This window comes from Pseudomyrmex gracilis, unplaced genomic scaffold (genome assembly GCF_002006095.1).
Source record: "Pseudomyrmex gracilis isolate BER0280 unplaced genomic scaffold, ASM200609v1 scaffold_45, whole genome shotgun sequence".
NCBI lineage: Eukaryota > Metazoa > Arthropoda > Insecta > Hymenoptera > Formicidae > Pseudomyrmex > Pseudomyrmex gracilis.
The window spans coordinates 226293-246521 of NW_018020629.1; the positions used below are offsets into that span (position 1 = coordinate 226293).

General features: G+C 42.2%; 1 protein-coding gene across 2 annotated transcripts; it reads left to right on the top strand.

Annotated features, from left to right (window-relative positions):
* The first annotated feature begins 153 nt into the window (after positions 1-153).
* On the top strand, positions 154-17751 carry LOC109853237. 2 transcript variants are annotated; one of them, XM_020425128.1, is made up of 13 exons: positions 154-706; positions 7580-7683; positions 11691-11826; positions 12018-12091; positions 12221-12487; positions 12841-12943; positions 13408-13538; positions 13672-13939; positions 14025-14092; positions 14183-14257; positions 14402-14653; positions 14772-15017; positions 15348-17751. In XM_020425128.1, exons 2-13 carry the CDS (start codon positions 7581-7583, stop codon positions 15476-15478), a joined length of 1854 nt encoding a protein of 617 aa, XP_020280717.1. In that variant the 5' UTR covers positions 154-706; position 7580; the 3' UTR covers positions 15479-17751. The 2 variants fall into 2 exon arrangements, with proteins under 2 accessions (XP_020280717.1, XP_020280718.1); XM_020425129.1 differs by lacking the exon at positions 154-706 and adding an exon at positions 5324-5527.
* Positions 17752-20229: the final 2478 nt, after the last annotated feature.

Here is a 20229-nt window from a genome sequence, read left to right on the forward strand (position 1 = left end):
ACGCACATTCAGGAGCGTACGTACGCGATAATCATACGGTCGCCGTTCTGTCGCGACATCTGGCGGCGCTTCCCCCGCCTTTGCGCACGTCGAGGACGCCGCCATTGTTGTAATACCCTGCCTTGGTCCGGTGCGCCGCCGCCGCTACGCCGCCACCGGAGGAGAGACGACCGACCGACTGCGTCCGACGACGGCGAGAACGGACGGCTAACTACAACGACGACGACGACGACGACGACGACACGACGATACACGGGCGTATCGCGTTATCACCGAGCTCGTTTCGTCGCGAGATCGCTGGACGTTCGCGCGGACGAGACAAGTGCGTCCTAGACGACGGTGCTTCACGTTTGCTAAAACGTGCTTCGTGGTTTTAACACGCGGTGGTGGTGGTGGTGCGTCCCGTCGAAAGACCTCGGAGCGAGAAGCGGAAAGAGAGAGAGAGAGAAAGAAAGACACAAGGAAGACAGAAGCGCCCTGGCCACTCGCGAAGGATCGCCCTGTACGACGTTACCTTCTGTCACCTACGTGCCAAGGCCAGCACGAATCGCGCGGCGGCATCCCGACCGATGCCCCGTCGACGGATTCAAGCCGGTGACGACGACGACGGTGCGAGCGTGCTGTGCATTCGGTGTTAGTGCATCATGTGATTGCTTCCACGGGCTGTTCTCTACGCCACGGTGACGGATAACTAGACCGTGTGAAGGTTAGTCGCGTCTCGTCTTGTCCTTTAGCGTGTCCTTTTTTTGCGAATCGCCGTTCTCCCGATTCTTTCGTGCTTTGTAATAATATAAACGTCGGTTTTTTCCCGTTAGAGCCGCCCGAGAACCACCGGGACACGGTCGTGTGTTGATCGTCCTTTCTCTCCTTTCTCTCCTTGAAACTTCTCCGAACGGCGGTTGCACGATCCTTTTCCCTTTTTGGGAAAAGGGATCTTCCTTTATCAAGGAGAGATCTGTTTGATTCTGCCCTTTTCGGAACAACGTTCCGCTAACAATGAAATACACGATGGAAACATTGATTATACGGTTGTTCAGGGAGCGAAAGAAAAGGGGAAGAGTTGAAGATTTAAGAGCTGCTAATTAGTGTCTCGGGTTATTTTTGACTCGACTCCGAGCACACACGTGCAAACTGTTATCACTGCTAACACAATCCTGGTTGTAACGCGAATAATGAGAGACAATTTAATTAGGAAGGACTATACGCGGATTCAAAAATATCGCTTCGAAATGAATGTCGATTCGATATGTTTATTTAGAATAAATGTATATGCGTGCGTGCGTGTGTGTGTGTGTGTGTGTGTGTGTGTTTGACATAATACTAAATTAAATTGATATTGATATTAGTCCTTTAACAAATATATATGTAATTATATAATATATACATAGATATATATAATATATAAATGCGTATATGTTTGTTTAAATATGGAGAACTATACGTGAACGTATACATACAGGTTTGTTTAAATATAGGAAATTACAGGTTTAATCATACGCGCGTTAATATGCAAAAACGTACATTTGCATAGATAAGTATTTCGTGTAACACATATATTTTCCACCTCTCGTAAGTGAAACAAACGATATAATTTATTCGAAAATATCGAGCGTCGCGATTTCAATAATTTTAAATTAAAAAAAAAAAAAACAAAAAAAAACTGAAAAAGTCTGAAACTTTTAACTTATATACGCGATGAATATATATAAATCCTATTTTTTTTATCGTTAATTAAACACCGAGATTCTATTTTAACAAAACTCCGAATTTTGCAAAAAATGTTTATGTAAAGAATATTGAAAAATTTATAGAGAGAAAGACAGATATAAATGTAATTTCGGCGAATATTAACAAAAAACAAAACAAAACTCTCTCTTTAAGGTTGCGAAGTACGAAGAAGAGATAAAAAGAGACCGTAAAAAAATTATAAGACCCGTATCGAACCAAATCTCATCGATTATTTATTTTGTTTTAGCGATTAGATAATAAAAGAATCGGGATCGATTTGATCGGGATTGATTTGATCTTTTTGTTTGGCGCATATCTTTTCAAAATGAATGTAAATCAAAGATATAGGTTTTATAACAAATTTTACTTTTCTCGCGAGCGATAAAACAAAATCGCCCGTAGTGCAACCGGCGGAAGAGGAGACAGACAGACAGACAGACCTCTGTGGCGCAAACGACTCACGGAGGTTGATCAGCTACATCGATCGCGCTTTGATTGGCTATTCAATCCGCCAGCTAGCGAGAGATATCGTCTTTCATTACATACAAACCTGCATGATACAATCGTAGCTATAATAAAGATACAGAAGAGAGATTAAAGGCTAACCGACGTTGGTGCAACCGGCTCGACTTTGCGGCCGCCTTTTGTCCCGTTCCGGCTTGGTAGTCGACGGTTTTCCCTTCCCGACCTGTTCTTGAATCTTGAGTCATTCTCCGGGCACCCGGAGGTATACCTGAAGATCATCAGATGCGTCTTCTCCGTCTCTCGTAGTTTTTATTCTGGTTTTTCTTTTTGCATCTACAGAGCGTGAATATAAATTATGACTGGTAGTAATTCCTTGAGACGCGCGTAATTTATTGCTTCACGTACGCGCGCGTTTGTCAGATACGATCTTTCAAAATATCTAGTAGCTGATCTCTCTTGATGAGATTCTCACTGTTGCCGCGTTTTACTAGATTTCTCAGAATATCGTTGAAATAATATAACCATTCGAATTTCGTCTCGTTCTATAAACGGAAACGGCGAAAAGTCAAGAGTGCATATTTCATTGCGACTTAAAAGTTCGTTAAATTTTATGCATCGCGCACAATTGCGTATTTATTTTGCTCCTGCCAATTTCATATCAGAATTTTGATTATCGCAATATTATCCGAATTACGTTGATTAATTTGTTATATTACGCGATAATTAATATTTCCGTTAACACTCGCCGAGAGGAATTCTTGTTCGAGATGCAACTCGACGAAATGTACACCGACACCGGAGTAATAGGCGAGCTACACACACACACACACAAACATACACACGGTGCGCGCGCGCGCACGCACACGTAATTTCGAATGTCAAAGGTCATAATCGATCGCACGCGTAATTGGAATCTAATGAGACTCGGGAGAGAAACCATATTTTGCTATGACAAATGATCGTCGTCATTTCCTAAAAGGTACAGCTCGATTCCTCTCTTCTAATAATATAAACGCGCGGGTTGAACGACGACGATCATATTCGTGTGTGTGCGGAGCAATTTAATAACAAACGATACAATATTCACCTTAAACGGAATAATGCGTGTCAGAATTGCCTCCCCCGGCTCTCCTCGCGGGCGCGTCTCATTAGTCATCTTGAGTATATTTGGAAACCAATTTAGATGTCGTCTAAACGTCGTTATCATCGACTCCGAGTCGCGTTGTGAGATAAGACAGTGAAGATAAGAACAATGAGAACGGATGATGTTTCACCTGAGAGATATAGGTATGACGGCGCGATGATTTAATTGCGTTGAGCGCAAAGTCTTGATACGCGCACACACACACACACGTATATAGAGTTATTTACATTACTCTTTTATGTATTCAACGTTGCGAGCAACAGAGAGAGAGAGAGAGAGAGATGGAGGAAGTTTTCGAGATCAATAACCGCGGATCGTATTTAAGATAACCGCAGCAATGAGATAAGTACGCGCAAACACACATCTCCGGTTGATCTCTTCGGACCGAATCGAAAACTCGATCTACGTGCCTCGATCTTACGTCGTCCCTTTCTCGCTTCTAGAGAAACTTTTGAACTTTTTTGTTCCACAAAGAAATAATTTCTCACAAAGTCATTGCGATCGAAGAAATATCTCTTTATTTTTTTGGAGAAAAAACAATTGTCTCGGTTATACAGTCGTGAATATTTCCGTGTCTGAGTTTTTTTTTTTTTTTAACGCGATGAAGAGACGACGTGTCACATTTTCGTGGCGCTTTGTAAACCTGTGAATAATTTAACTCCGGCTTGTGTGTTATTTCTCGTTTTTGTGTCGGTAAGGTCTNTTTTTTTTTTTTTTTTTTTTTTTCAAGATACGAAGTTTTTATCGCGCACGGTATCGTGCGCGCGTTCGCTCCGCGAGGAAAATTCGTGTCGACTCGAACAGGTTTTCGACGCGGTAGTTTTCGAGATTTTTGATGATGACGCGTGTATTAAACACATATACATATACGCTCGAAATCCAGGATTTGGAAGAGATTCTCCGCATTGTTGCAGCACAAGCGCTTAGTCACGCCAATAGCTCAAGCCGAATAACCATGGTTAGGCGCGATTCGTTGTGTGTCTCCTCCCTCCTCTCTTCCTTTCAGTGAAATTACAGTTCCTACCTGTAACGCAGGTTCTCCCACCGCTATCGAATGTCGTTTCACAGCCGCAGATGCTTCGCAGAGAGACAGGCGGGAATAAATGGCGATTGCCCCGTTGTGTGTGAGAGACGCGGCAAAGTAGTTACGGAATATAATTCAATGTTAAAAAGAATCTCATTAAAACATTTACAAATAGGTAGGCGAAACGGGGGAGGGGGGGAGGATGTAAAACGAGAGAGAGAGGAGAGGTGGAAAATATCGGTGTTTCGATCGCGTTTTTTTCGAGGCGAATCTCTCTCTCGTGGACTTTCCTCTTCGCACAAATCCCCCCGTCGGGAACTTCTTGATTCCCCGACTAAAAAAGTTCGAGACATCTTTATTTTTCTGAAATTGAAAGATTAAGACGACAAATACGCACGGAATCGTTGGATTGATGACGCAACTCGCGCAACAATTTCTTTGTTAAGAGATACAATATATATATAATTTAAACGCGACAAATATTACTTTCAGGTTTTATCTCGACGATTTTGTTTTTAAATCTCGTTTAAAAGAAGCGCGTTTATATCAGGGCAGATGTTCAGCCCGAACTCACGCACGGCGCGAGTATCAATACGTAATTATAATATCGCGATATCGATGTCATTTTTCCGCGAAGTGTCACAGGATCGATATTCGCGTCGCGGAATGTGGGCTACGAGTGTTCTCTTTCCTCGGACGCGCGCGATCTCGCGAACGAGCGAGACGACGAGAAGAAGAGAGAGATCGTTCGCGTCGTCGTCGTCGTCGGACGTCGCATCGCTCGTGACGAAGCGCGACGGTACACGTGTACCTCATTAAATAATGCATATCGACATTATCTTTCCATTCACGTGGCGATATCTACGTGGACGCTTGTCCGTCGTCGTCGCGTGTCTCTAACTCGCTCACGCGCGATATGTTTTTCCGTTTCTATAGCCCGGGGGGGATTCCCTTCTTCATTCCGAGGTGTTTCGACCACGGCGGTGGTGCGTTTGTCTGGTTGCATCGCGGATCTGCGACTTTCCTTTTCGCGCGCTCTTGATTCCCGGCGAGGGAAAAACGTCATTTCCTTCCCGCGAGTCGTCTTCTCGAATGTCCGTTTTTTTTTTCCGATCACATTCATGGCGAGATAGAGATCGAGTTTCGCACTGCAAGCAAACGTAAAGGTAAAGATCTTTAGATCTCGCGTAGTGTTTGCGCGTGTTTGCGTGCGTTGGTGTGATTATAAAAAACGAAACATGTGAAAATTTACGTGATTTTTTTTTATATTTTTTTTATACAAGACAGTTTTACACTCGTCGTGTTACTCTTCGGAAATGTTCTTTGGGAGAGAAGAAGAAGAACAGTGAGAGGTGAACGTATTGTGTGCGCGTTTTCTCCGCGCGCGCGCATGTTGCGTGATGCACAGTGATATCGTAATATCGGTAGTTTTGGTTTCAGTTCCTTCGCGCTTCTTTCTCACGGGACTTTCTGCCGATTAAACACGTTGGTAACTCTCTCAATCCGCAAACACACATCGGAAAATGAAGGGTGTGGGAGAGGGATTTAGTGGTATATCTTTTTCTCTCTACGTTATTGATTTTGACGGAACAATTGTATTAAATTTCGATGCCCACATGAGAATTATATAGCGTGATGTGGCAGCTTTGCGCGCGACAAACATAAGGGAGAGATTTTCCCCAATCCGTGAAATGAGAACGATTCCACGAGAATACGTTTTATATGTACATATGTGTGTGTGTGTGTGTGCGTGTGTGTGTGTACTCGTCCCTTTACCTACCTACAAGTCCCACAGAAAGGGACTTCGTGTCGCCCACATTTTCGTGATATTGATTTCATCGAGCAAATGAGTAATTTACGAGGACTCGTTACGCACGTAGGACTCGTATTGTACTTGTACTCGTGCATGCGTCGCTATGTCATCAATTTTTCCCCCGGTGACGGGGATAATACTTTATAATTTCGATTCCAGAAAACCCATAACACGTTATGTTCTGTGAATTGACCGAGGCTAAGAATCGTCGCGAGAGTTCTAATGGAATTGGATTAAATTTAAACCCCGCGTGATTAGATTATCTATTATCTTATTTGTCTTCATACACGTATGTCTATTATCTGTTATATATATATATATACACTCCGTTACATAGACACGTTACGTATCATATACTTGCGTCAAATTGGAAATTCAATAATTAACTTAATTAGACTCTCGGAACACATATTTGTCCCGGAGAAAGAGGAAATCTGTAATTTATTCGTCTTTGTCCCACATTTGTAATTTTCTCTCTAACCAATTTATACATAAATACACAAATGAAATTTTTTTTTTTTTTTTTTTTTAATTCCCGTATTAATTTGTCTGTTTATCTCGATCTCTTTTATTATTTTTACGATAAGTGATATTGGCGCATAATCCGACAAACAATATCGTTTCGCTATTGTTTGCGTCGCTTTGCTTAATGCCACGTATTTGGTTTTAAGAATTTTCCGAAAGAGGTAAATAAACCTTATTTTATCTATCTCTTATCTGACTATACACATCGACGCGGTTATCCACGCTTGTCTGTCTCCCTCCACTGTTAACGCTACGTGCTCTATCGTCGTACACGTGGCCCGTACTACTTTTCATACCGCTTACATACCGATCTACTTTTAGTATTTGTTATTTGCGCGCGATGTCTCGTTGAAGAGTAACTTCCCTTTTTTTTAAATAATATATATACACGTATTTGTACGTATAGAAACTTTGTTGTTTTTGGCCCTTAGGTCTAAAGCCAAGAGACTTGGTTTTAATAATTCCTAACCTACCACATTCACACCCTCACTCATACAATCTCTTCTTCTACCCTTTTAAATAATATATATATATATATGTACATATTCATCTCATTACTATTTGTTTTAATCTACATTTCCCGCTGTGTGTGTTAAATGCGGCGGAATCGCGAAATACGTACGTACGAGAGATCGATAGCAAATATGTACGTGAACCGTGTCCGACGTTTGAAACGGGATGTTAATTTTATTCCAACGTGGTTGTTACATCAAATAAACCTTCTAGATTAGCTTAGTCGAAAAAAAAAAAAAAAAAAAATCAGATACACCTCGATACGCTTCGCGTGCGTGAGAAATTCGTTCGCGGTCCGTGTCGTAATTTCGAAATATATCGCGTGTAATAAATGTGTGCGTATGTGTGGTTTTTTTTTTTTTTTCAGGATGCAGGAACCGACGGCATTCCCGCACCGAAAAGGGATCCTCGCCCCAGTGCCGGTGTTGGTGCTGCTGATACTACCATTGGTCGATTTACCCTCCGCAAACGGTGAGTCACCCACGAACGAGTATTTGTGTGCGCATATATAATATATAATATACATATATATGTATATATATGATACATACATATATATACATATATATATATATATATACACGAGTGTATACACGTGCAATTGCACGCTCTCACCGAGAGACGTCCTCGATAATGCGCGAACAATGAGGGAACGGCAAATAATTACGCGCGTCCTTGAGCGCCACTTTACCGAGTCGTCTTCTTTTCACATGCCCGGAGGGATGATGCCGTGATGTTTGCCGTCACTTTAAAGAATGTTAAAAGGCCTTTTGAGATCTGTTGCATCAACGGTGTCAAGTGCAGCGTTATTGAAGTGAAGTCATCATCAAGTCGCCGAGCGACGCAGCAGAGGCAGCGCCTGTGGGAGCAATTCGAATAACGTTTTATATTGCGGTTAATCCCTGGTTGTTAATAGAAATGTTTATTTCATTAGTTACGGGTATGTGAAAAATAATAAAAGAGGGGGGAGTCGAGGGGGACTTTTATATTCAGTCCGCGAAAATTATTTGGATAATTCCCATTCGAATATTGCGTGCGCCAAAATAAATTCATATTAATCCGGGATTTGAATGCTTTTATTATCTTTATTATGTCTCTCGCTCTCTCTCTCTCCCTTTCTCTCACTATCTATCTCTCTTCTCTCTTCTCGGACACGACAAACAATATAAAATATTAATCATTGGAATTTTTTTTTTTTTTTTTTTTTTTATTACCTTTAGTTACGCGGAAAAATATCGCGATATTCACAGAGATGAGTGCGCGCGTATTCGGTATTAAACGCTTTGATGTTTTCCGTTGAAAAGTGATTTATTAACAAGAATTTAATTCGTTTCGACAATTTGCCGGACAATTTGTTGCGATCTCTTTTAAACGCAGTTTTTTTTTTTTTTTTTTTTTTTTTTCAAGCAGAAAATTTAAACGCCGAACATCAATATTAAATATCAGAACGAGCAAATTCGCATTTCGAATTGAGAAATTAAGTGTACGATTAAAAAAAAAGAAACTCGCCGAACAGACACGTCTCTCTTCTCGTTTGCTTGAATTCTCTCGAAGGACGAAAAAAAAAAACTTATCGTTTCAAATCAATTCCAACTTCCGAATCACTCGGAAGGATGGGCGCGATGTTTCCGGAGGAGAAATGTTTTCAAAAATATCGTAACGCGCGCGCGCGCGCGCGCGATCCTGACATTCTAAAAGCAGTGTATACACTTAAAACTTTAGATTTCGGAACGTCCCACTTCCTTCGTTGCAGAAGAAAAAGCTATTCATCATGCTTTCCCGGGGGGGTTAAGAGTCGTCTCTTGTATTTCCTCGTGTCTCCACCCGATTTGGACTCTTTGCGCGCGCGGGACCACTCCGCGCCGTGTGAGCGTGAGACGCGCACACTCGCGGCGCTCGTTAGCTCGTTAACGAGTGGTCTCTCTCTTCCCCCTGCCTTCTACGGCTTCGCGCCTCGCGCGCCCGCTCGCTTGCTCGCCTCTTCTCAAAAAGAGCTGTTAACCGCGCGCGCGACGAGACGAGACGAGACGCGCGCGCGAGGCGACACAAAACCGCCGCCTGTCGAGCGGCTGTCCGCGCGTTCGCAGTATCTGTCGCCGGGTTCTCGAACAAGAAGAGCAACACGACAGAAACTCACAGGGGCGTGCGAGAGAAACGAAAGGGAAATGTCTTGTGTGTCCTCTCTTTCCCTCTCTCCTTCCCGCCCGCCCTCACCCGCGGCTCGAGATAAATGATGTTCCTTCGACGAAAGATGCGTGTCTAAAACGGTCGACGACGTCTCTTCCTCGCGCTTTTCTCCTCTCTCTCTCTCTCTCGCTTCTGCTCTCGCGTTCCGTACGTGCGTCGCCGAAGTCGTTCGGGTTCGCGTATTGCGATGGTGCACGTGCGCGCCGCCGCCGCCGCCGCCGCCGTCGCCGTCGCCGTCGCCGTCGCCGTTGTGACGTTGTACACAAGGTGTCGCGGAATTTAATTTCTCGAATTGCGCCGATGAGCCCTCACCGCGAGCCGAAGACTCGGTTCGCTTTTGCACGAATCCGCAAAATAGAGGGGCGGGGAGATAATAACGAAAAAAAGAGTTTTATACTCGCACACGAAATATTCAGAACTGAAACGTCGCCTCCCAGACATTTGAATATTTTAGTGCTCTAATTAGAGGGATGATGAATGTTGACTGTTACGCGTAATGGCCCTCCCGCCAGAAATTTTCCCCTCGGGGGAGGGGAAACAGCGACTCCATTTTCCGTCGATGTGTGTCCGTCATTAATATTAAAGTCTCGGTTCTGGGGAACACCCTGTAGACGTTGTCGCGTGTGTATCCCATTTCCCTTCGCGCACACCCTCCCGGATACCCACCTTCCCCCGCACCGTCGTTCCTCTTTCTCTCCCTTCTCCCCGGCTATTTCTGACATTCGCCACCGTTCTCGCGCCGCCGAGCGAGAGCGGCGGCAACCACCCCGAAATGTGTACGCGTTGTTCGATCGAACGCACTAAACATCGCCGGTAAATATACGCAACTGCCGGGGACCTTAACCTTCCTCTCCCCCCCGCCCCATCTCCGGCTCCTTTGGCTCGCTTGACATTTAAGCGGCTCCGGAGCCCATAAAATTCACCGTTCGAAGACTAGTATCTATCCCTGAACAAGTTCCTTTTTAATTTAAAAAAAAAAAAAAAAAAGAAAAAACAAACAAAAACAAATCGCTTGAATTGTGCAAGTCAGAGGAGAACGCGCGATGACGACTCTTGCATGTTTCATCTCACATTTTCCTTTGATATCTCGCGGGACACAAAGGACACAAATTCTGAAGTTCGAAAGTGTAAAACACTCTTCTTCTTCGGTCGTATTCCCGTCTATTCTTGTCGCGGTTGTAACTACACACAACGGTGATACTTTTACGCGCACTGTGTGTGCGCGCGCGTGTTCGTCGTTTTGCGGGAAGTAAAGAACCTTATTATTATTGGGACGCATCTGGCCGAAATAGCTCTGACGGATTAAAGCGCTTAAGGAGCTTAATGATACACTTTTATTATTTTAAATCCCGGAGGCGCTCGATCGTCCGCGACGCGAGTTCTGCGCGCTGCTCTATCAACTCTCCGCATTCTCCTTTTTTTTTTTTTTTTTTTTTTTCCCTCGATTCGTTAACCTTGTCTACTTTACCGAGTCTGAAAACTTTCCGCTAGAGCGTTCTCGTTCTGTCTGACAACTTTTCGCTAGAACTCGCTAAATAGCGTCGCTCGGCGCGGTCGGTGGACAAANTTTTTTTTTTTTTTTTTTTTTTCCCTCGCTCTGTCTCTCTCGTACACTATAGCGCGTCTGAAAACTTTCCGCTAGAGCGTTCTCGTTCTGTCTGACAACTTTTCGCTAGAACTCGCTAAATAGCGTCGCTCGGCGCGGTCGGTGGACAAAGACAAACAGCTAGCTAGCAGCACCGGATGCCTGGGAAAATGACGAGCGAGAAGTTGTTAACTTCATTTTTTTTTTTTGTTCCAACTCTCGCGCGCGTTCCAAAGCGTGTAGCGTCGCGGTCGCGTCGCGCCTTCGCCACGTATCGCGTTCCATTTGCGTTCGTCCGGCGACTCTCACGGCCCCGACCGCGGTCCGGCCGTAATTGAGTATTGGGCCCGATAGCAATTTTCTAATCGTCCGCTCCTCTTATTAATGGAAGCTCCGGTTCACGTACGGTCTCTTAATTCTCTCAATCAAGCGACTCTCTTTCTCTCTTTCTCTCTCTCTCTCTCTCTCTCGATCTTTGAGTTCGTTACCTGAACCGTTTCTCGGTCGAGAAAAAGAACGCGCGTTGTTCGATGTACGCGGAGTTCTTTTTGGACCCGAAACCCGTTTCGCGCTAAGAAATCCGAGCGGAGAAGAGTTCAATCTCTCAAAGAGTGGTCACAGAAAATTTAACGTCACATCCCCAGACTTGTCAAACGCGTCTTCGCGAAACGCGTTGACGAAGAGTTCGTTCTCTTTTGTGTTCCAGGAGCCTGCGAGTTTCCCTCGAGTTGGACCGGAGAATGGTACCAGTACGGCAAGTCCGTGTTCTCTATAAACTCAACGAACACCACCCTCGGGGATAAACAGTGCGTCGAAAGTGCGGACGATAAATACATCCTGTAGTAAGTGCACATATACCGCCGTCGTTTTAAATGTGTCGTCAGAGAGTTTCGTTCAAACAAAGTCGAAGGAAAATAACGCGCGCTGAATTTATCGCTATGTGCTTTCGTTCGCGAACTGTTTTCACACTGCAAACGACGCGCGCGTTCTGATGACAGAAATATTAATTTTTTTTCCCCTTTCACACACGCAGTTACCCGAACGAGGACTGTTACGAATGTATGATCATCACCGGACGGCACGACAATGTTATTCAGTATCGCGAAGGTACGTGCGATATTTTATATTCCTCTTCCATTCGGAAGATTCTTGGAGATTGCGAGGAAATTTTGTGTTTTGATCGCCAAAAACAAATAAAAAAAAAAAAAAATAGTCACCGAAATATTATTTCCCCAGGTTGGTGCAGACAGGAGGATCGTGCGGGAATAAATCTGGAGGAGCTGTGCGTGGACATCACGTCGGACGACCCGCTTTACTCCATCTTCCGCATAAATTCAAAACCGATTCCGTGTCCGTTCAGCGGAAGCTCGTTCACGTTCACGTATAATCGGGGTTACGGCGAGTGCGCCATGCCGATCAGTCTCGCGGAGAAATGCACCGACGAGAGCAAATTGCTCCTCAAGTATCAGGCCTGCCCGGACGTCGACGGGACCGAGAGTAACAGTACGTATAAATATACGCGTCTGTGACGATATTTTGATTTGATCATCAACGTTACAAAAAAAAAGGTATTGCGTATCACATCGTGCGTGCGGCGTCTACTCGTCGAGTACAGGTGGTAATTGTCTTTGCGCGCGAGAGCGTCTGAATAGCGCGCGTTGATGAACTCATCCAGGAGAGATAGTTTGTTTTTCTTCAATGTTGCGAGAACAGAAACGTACCGAATAATCTCGATATTCGCTCGGTAACACGTTTTCGATGAGCGGCTTTGAAAATTTATGTTTGAATCCGTTAAACGACAAAGAGTAGATTTCTCTGTGTGTTTTTATTGGATTACGTTTTTGTTTTCGTTGCAGCCGAGGAGCTGCAGTGTCTCGCCGTTTGGAACGACGGTCGAAATAAATATCTGGTTGGGACCCTGAAGGGAAGGAGCGCCGTGGGCAACGGGAAGACTTACAGGTGAGACATTTGAATTCCGTCTCCGGCGGAATCACACTCCCTCTTCGCGACTTTTCGATGTTGTTGTGTTGCGCGATTTTCGTTGCATCGTGGTTGCACTTGCACGCGCGCGCGTCGAGTTGCTTATTTTACCGCCCATCGCACCTGTAACAGATGCCACTTGATGCCAGATGTTTTGCGCACTGCGGTTTCAGCATGTCACATTTTACGATGAGGGAAAGAGTTACGACTGGCGAATTGCGGCGACGTGAAAAAAGATGGTTAACCGCTCATTTGTCGTATTTCGCATAGTCGTTATAATAATTATATTAATTTAACGAGTCTGTGCACTGTGTGTGGCTTCCCATGGCTTTTTTCTCTTGTTCTCTCCGTGATATGTATTGTACATGTGAATACGCAAAAGAGAGTTCGAAGTTTTAAAAAATTACCAAAAAAGATAATTTTTTTTTTTAATTTCCTTGTAGGTGTTTCTTGTACGAGGAAAAACCCCATCGTCAAGGAAAGATAAATTATTTACTCGCTCAATCTGGCGATCCAACCTGCACCGGCCTAACGACCGTTTTCGAAGGCTCGTCCACCATAAAACTGATGAAAGGTAATTACGCGAATAAAATAAACAATCTCTTCTGTAAATAGTTGGTGATGATTCTGTTATCTCTTTCGTAGAATTTATCGCAATTTTTGTGTGTGTTTATGTATACATATATATATATCTGTCTGTTAAACAGTCGACAAAGAGCATAGCAGATGCAAATATCCGGCCTGGGTGACTCAGCACCATGACTGGCACTCTCTCGATGACACGAGGAACTACCATTTCACGAGCAAGAACGCCACGTTGAGAGTCACTCATCTGAATGCCGCACAGACGCAGGATGCCGACGGCGAAACTTATCACGAGGAGAAGATCGTTTGCCACAATTTGGAGAAATTAAATCCGAACGACAATATGCAAGGAAACAAAGTGAAACTGGTCGCTCATGTTACCAGCGGCTGGTGAGGGGATATTTTTCAATTCTCGTTTTTCTCTTCGCGAAATCTCGCGATTGTTACAATTGATTTTTATTTATTGTGATTGCAGCGACATCGGTTACGTCTGTATGATATTCCACAAGAGAGACAGTCATGTCATCGAGATACAACAATCAGGTGAGTGTCACACTTTGACACGCTGTTTCGGGAATCCGTCTGTACACGCGGTTATGTGCTAACGCGTAAATTTTTCTCTTTTTACTCTAGATCAAAAAGCGATTATGCCAGACGAGGCGTGTTCCATCTCGGATCCTTCCACAATGCCGTACACGACCTTAATAAGTAAGTGTGCTAATCTCCGATGTGCGTCGTCGCTCATTAATATTGATACAGGAAAATCTGCGCGGTTCTATTGTTATTGCATTACGCGACGGATGAACAGCTTACGTAACCGTATGCAAATTTGTGTTTATTTTCGTTCCACAGCCTCGAACCTGCATCAGAGGAGATGTCCTAATCCGGGACAACGATACGCGATGATCTTGGATTTCTCTTCGTCTTCGTTGCCCGACAACACGGGTCACAGACGGCAGCGGCGTGACGACAAACCGTCGAGGATCACCAAGCGACGAACTTGGCAGGAGGACGACGAGTGCAGAAACACGAACATCCAGATCGGCTGCACGTCGTCCGATCAGTCCGAGATGATATTCGCCAACACGTGCGAACACGATGAGAGTAAGTGCAGATCAAATTTTGCGCGATCACTTTTTGCAATTTTGCAAAAAAGAGAAGATTCGTGTGTGTAATCGATGTGAGACAAGAGAAGCTAAGGACGATACGTGTATTTTGGCAGCCTATTTCTGTCACGGCAGCTGGGAGGAGAAGGGCACATGGTACACGATAGCGTCGAAACCGAAGGCCGTTGGCGTACCGGGAGAAACTTTTTGTTTTTCTATGCGTCTCGAGACCGTTAGGGACAAAGCCACGGGGAGAGGCGACAGGCAGAAGCAACAGAAGCAGGAGCTCTGGCACTTGAATTCGTCGCGCACTTGTCAGGGGAATGTCGAAGACATATGGACGTATAAACTCTCGAGTCAAGGTAATTTGTGTGTTTTCAACGCTGTTAAAAATATCAGTAACAAAGATATTACTGCCATTCGCCAATCATATATTGACATTTAATACAAAAAAAAATAAATAAATAAACAGTGATAAAAGGTAAAATGATCGCAAAAACATCTTACTGAGATACATCTTACGGTTACTTATTCGCGTCTAACGTTTGATATTATATAAACAACCTAATTACGACACTTTACGACGTAGCCTGGTTTAAAGACACCACAATGCTTTTAAACGCGCAAACATATTACGACCGTATATGCGCGTAAGCGCGATATAAATATTCAACATTTACATTGTGTTACAGGAGTATGCAAGGACTTAACGAAGGTAGTCTCGAGCGCGGCGCCCGCCCTGTCGTTGTCCCGGTTTCTGTTTACCTTAAGCATAGCGGCTTACGTCGCTATTAATACGCTGCACGTATTACTCTCGAGATGATCTGCAGCTATTACGTAAGAGAAATCAGGGGTTACTATAATTTCCAGCACGAATTCTCAGGTATTGCGTGTTTCTGGAAGTGTACATAGCTCACACACATACACACGTACACACACACACATATACACATATTATTTGACAGCTATTGATCGATCAAGCTGTCAATACGCGAAAGAGTGACGTGGGGGAGCAGCGTGCAGCTAACAGCTATTATCGACAATATTAATTTCCGTTCCGTTTGAGCAGCCTAATAACGCAAACCCGGCAAATTATATTATACCCCCGTTGAGAATGAGACGGTCTATACACGCCATTCTCACGAGTGTTGTACAATTATTTTTTTTACTACATTATATACATATATATATATATATATACATATATATAATTTATCGCGTGGCTCGTGTTCTCTGGTACGAGATCGCAAAAACTTTATAGACTACTAGCGTTTCTCCGATAGAAACGTGCATTATATATTATATAGATAAGTAATTACTACCGCTTGAATTGTTGACTGAATTGCAAGCGTTTTCGCGACGGTTCTGTTTTGCGCGCGTATATATAAAACTTCGCCCGCAAAAGGGAACGACGAATCCTTTCCTTTGCGCGAAATAGTATAACGACGTATGCAGGACTGGGTAATATTAAAAATGTGTGTACATTAAAATTATACATTTTCTCTCTTTTACACAAAAAATGCGTATTTCAAATACAGATATATACTTTGCGAAGACTTATATTTCAAAGTATGAAAAACGCTGTTAAAAATGTGGTTTTAAGAAACAAAAAAAGAAATACAAAATGTGTACGATATTCTTTCGGAAAATTTGCTTCAAAGTGCGAGGTAACAATATTTCGCAAATGTATCACGGAGATATTTATGTACGTGTGTCGTTAAACGTGTATTTGGAATACTCTTCCTAGCCCTGACCGTACTTTTTGAGATTACGGAGCGCGTTGTTTTAAGCCTCGGAAATCGCGACTATTTGATGTAAGTCTAAACTCGAGAAGAATTATACGGACACACACACACACAGACACACACAAACACTGTATATTCTTAAGTATATTACCGCGCTAAAACGTGTAAATACGACCAGGGTATAAGCAACGGAGATTTTTAATTGGGTTATTTTTTTCGAGGACGCGACGTTTGGGATGCGTGTATCCGAGGTGTAATATTTATAAAATAATATATTATACTTGACATATACACACACGCACATCTAAAACACAACCACCGGAATCGGAACTCGTACTTGGGTCTAACGTAATAGCAACGGAGACATATAGGTTTTATCATTTAGCTAGTAATAATATAAACTCTGTAAATAAGTGAAATATTGTATAAAGAGACTGTTTTTAAAAAAGAGTATATTAACAAGTATGTACCGCTCACACGATATAATAATATTTGCATTTTGTCAATGCGTGCGTTCTCAAGAGATCGGCCTCGCAAATTTAAACAACATCCGCACAAGCACCCGACACTGTCGCCGCGCAAGGATTTGCGCGAATCTTCTCTCTCTCGGGAGAAAAATTTTAATTTGCTCTGTCAAAATCTGTTGACCCTATTCTCGTGAACTCCGCTACACATTTGCTAGCCAATGATTTGTAACAAGAGTAATAATTATAATAATTAATTACATATTTTGTAGCCACAGAAGAAGAAGAGGTCAGAGTTTTTTTTTCAAAGAATTTATCGGCTTTCTAAAAAATGACGAAATGTAGTCCGCAAATTGTCAAAGACCTGGAGGTGTCGTTCACGTTCGCGAGTTTGACGAGACTGTACACCGTCTGTGCGTCAAAAAAAGATTTTTTCCAACGAACTCGATGTGATGCGACCGAGTGTGGTGCGTCTGCGGATGTATATATTACATTGAGACACATATTTGTCGCGCGTGTGTGAAATACAGAGCTTTTGCATTTAGCATAGAGTTACTGGATGTCGGAACAGATCGATCACGTATCTCGTTATTTGCTATTTGTCGTCGATAATACACAATTCGGGGCGTTACGTATCGGGGGGTTTGTGTCACACCCGCGGCTGTACACGTTGTTTGGTGTTAAATCTTTAGAATTTCACTCACGCCGTAATTCGTGTATTACGACGAGCAGACTCTTCCGAAAAATGCATTTGTTGTTTTTTTTTTATTTTTTATCGTGCACAAATACTCGGCCGGCAATTTATAAATTCACTCATTTTATATATTATATATATATATATACAATTATTTTATATGTATATATTATTTTATATATATACATTTTCTTTTATTTTATACATATAAAATTGTTTTTTTATAATATGAGAGAATTGCAAAAATGTTTCGATAACAGACTTGTAGAGAGAAAGAAAGAGAGAGAGAGAGAGAGAGAGAGAGAGAGCAAAATTGTGAGACCCCTTCAACTGACACAACATCGCATTTGCATTTTCAATAAATAAATAACAAAGATTGTGTAAACATTTCTCGAAACGCCGTTTGTTTCTTCTTCAACAAAGTCTCGCAAGACGCCAATTTTCATGATAAAATTCGCTCGCTCGCTCGCAAACACTCTCGCAGTTAAAACATTGATATCGAACTTCTTACTCTTTAAAAACGAATTTCGAAGGTTTCGGTACAAGAATAACGACGCGAGAAGTGGAGATAAAATAATCCACGCAATATTAATGAGACACAAACGGGAGGAAGTCGAGAACACGGTTCATCACGCGAAAAGAGGGTCTCTCAATAGTTTTATATTTTTATCAAATGACACACACACATATACACGCATACATACATCAAAAATATGTATATATATACGGGGGAATTGTATTGATTTGCAACGCAAATATACGTGTGTTACGGAAACACGCGTGTTCGCGCGCGATTAAGGGAGGGGAAGCGCCGGGCAAGAAGTGATAAAAGGTCGTCGTATAAATCATGTACGCGGACACGCGCGCGTTCGATTAACCGTGTATTTCACACACAATCAGATCTGCATCCATTAACTCTGTGATATTCATCATCTAGGCGTAATAAATATAGACAGCCAAAAGAAGAAACGAACTAAGCTGTAACTCGAGCAACAAAAAAAAAAAAAAAACACATTTTTATTGTATATATATCATATATATTTTCTAAATAATGGACTGTTCCGGAATTCAGGAGATTTGTTGATATAAGCGAAAGTGTGTACGGATTCGAATTATTAAATATTTGAGCATTTAAACGTAACGAAGACAGATTATTATTTTTGTACAGATAGGAATTGTGACCTATCGCGATGTCCTAACTCCCGCACATACACACGAACACACTCACATACACACACATACATACACAACACACACACACGAAACTTCATCCAACAGCGAGAAAAAAAGAAACGTAGTCATATATACATACGGAAAAATATATAAATATAAATATAAATATATATATATATATATATATATTTTATGTAAGTTTTTTGTAATTATAACTGTACGCATTTATAATATTATTATATATAGCGTCATTATCTCCGAGAGAAAAAAAAACGAAACGAAGGAAGCAAGTTTTTGACTGTAGAGATTGCCTTATTATCTCATCGCTGTCATTAATTATTTTCTCATTAATCGTTTATTAAGATATTATCCAGCGTGTATGTGTTAGTGTATACTTTTGTATTGTACTGTACGATTATTGCGTTTTTTTTTTTCTGTTTGATAGTTTTTTGGTTTTCGTTTTGTACGACGCATTTCGAGGACGAGAAATCTTAAATGTAATTACAGATACAGTGCAGGCCTTGTTACTTTACGCGCGTTCGAATGCGAAACAGAAACGACAACCGATGCCTTAACTATACAATTTCTAATGCCTTATGCGAATATCTCTTTCTCTCTCCCTCCCTCCCTCCCTCTCTCCCTCTCAACAAAAATACGAACAGTTCATTATACTTTTCCACCGGGAATGTATCCGTGTATGTGTATCCGAGTTTTTCCTTGGTATAAAGAAAGTGAAAAAAAAAAAAAGAAACAAATTTCGCGACGAAGTTCGACGTACTTGCGTGCGTGTTTTTAAGCTAGTTTTAAATTCTCATCTCCCACACACACAGCGTGTGAACGTGTGAAAGAGAAAAATCATTCTCCCCTCCCTCTGTGTACTCGATGCTGCGACTGTATTGAATTCCGGAAACAGATATTAACGATCGCGATGTAACTTTAATCATTCTAAGAGTAAGCTCTAATTTGTAAGGCATAGGGGAAGAAGCGCGAGCGCGGTAGTCGCGAGAGAAAATGCTCGCGCGGAAGGAATAAAAAAAAATGAAAAAATAAAAAAACTAATGAGACGAACGCGGGGAAAATAAAAAAAAAAAAAAAGAAAAAAACAAAGAGAGAAATACAAACGGGAAAAGGACGAGATAGAGACAAACTCACGAGTTTTGTACATTCACATGCGCACACGATATGATTTTTGTTCATTGCTGTGATGAATTTACGTAATTATAAATATTAGCGTGTAAGGCGGTTTCAAGAAGAGGAAGAAGAAGAAGAAGAAAACAATGCGACTTTTCTTGCCATTTTACATATAATTGCAAACATTAGTCACACCACGTTCGCGGATGTAAGTCTCTCTCTCTCTCTCTCTGAGAGACAAAGAAAGAAAAGAAACAAAGAAACCCCCGTACGAGATATGAAACGACGATCTATTTATTCTCGATGTATTTAATTATGTACGATACTTAAAAAAAAAAAAAAAAAAAATACCCATACTACACACAAC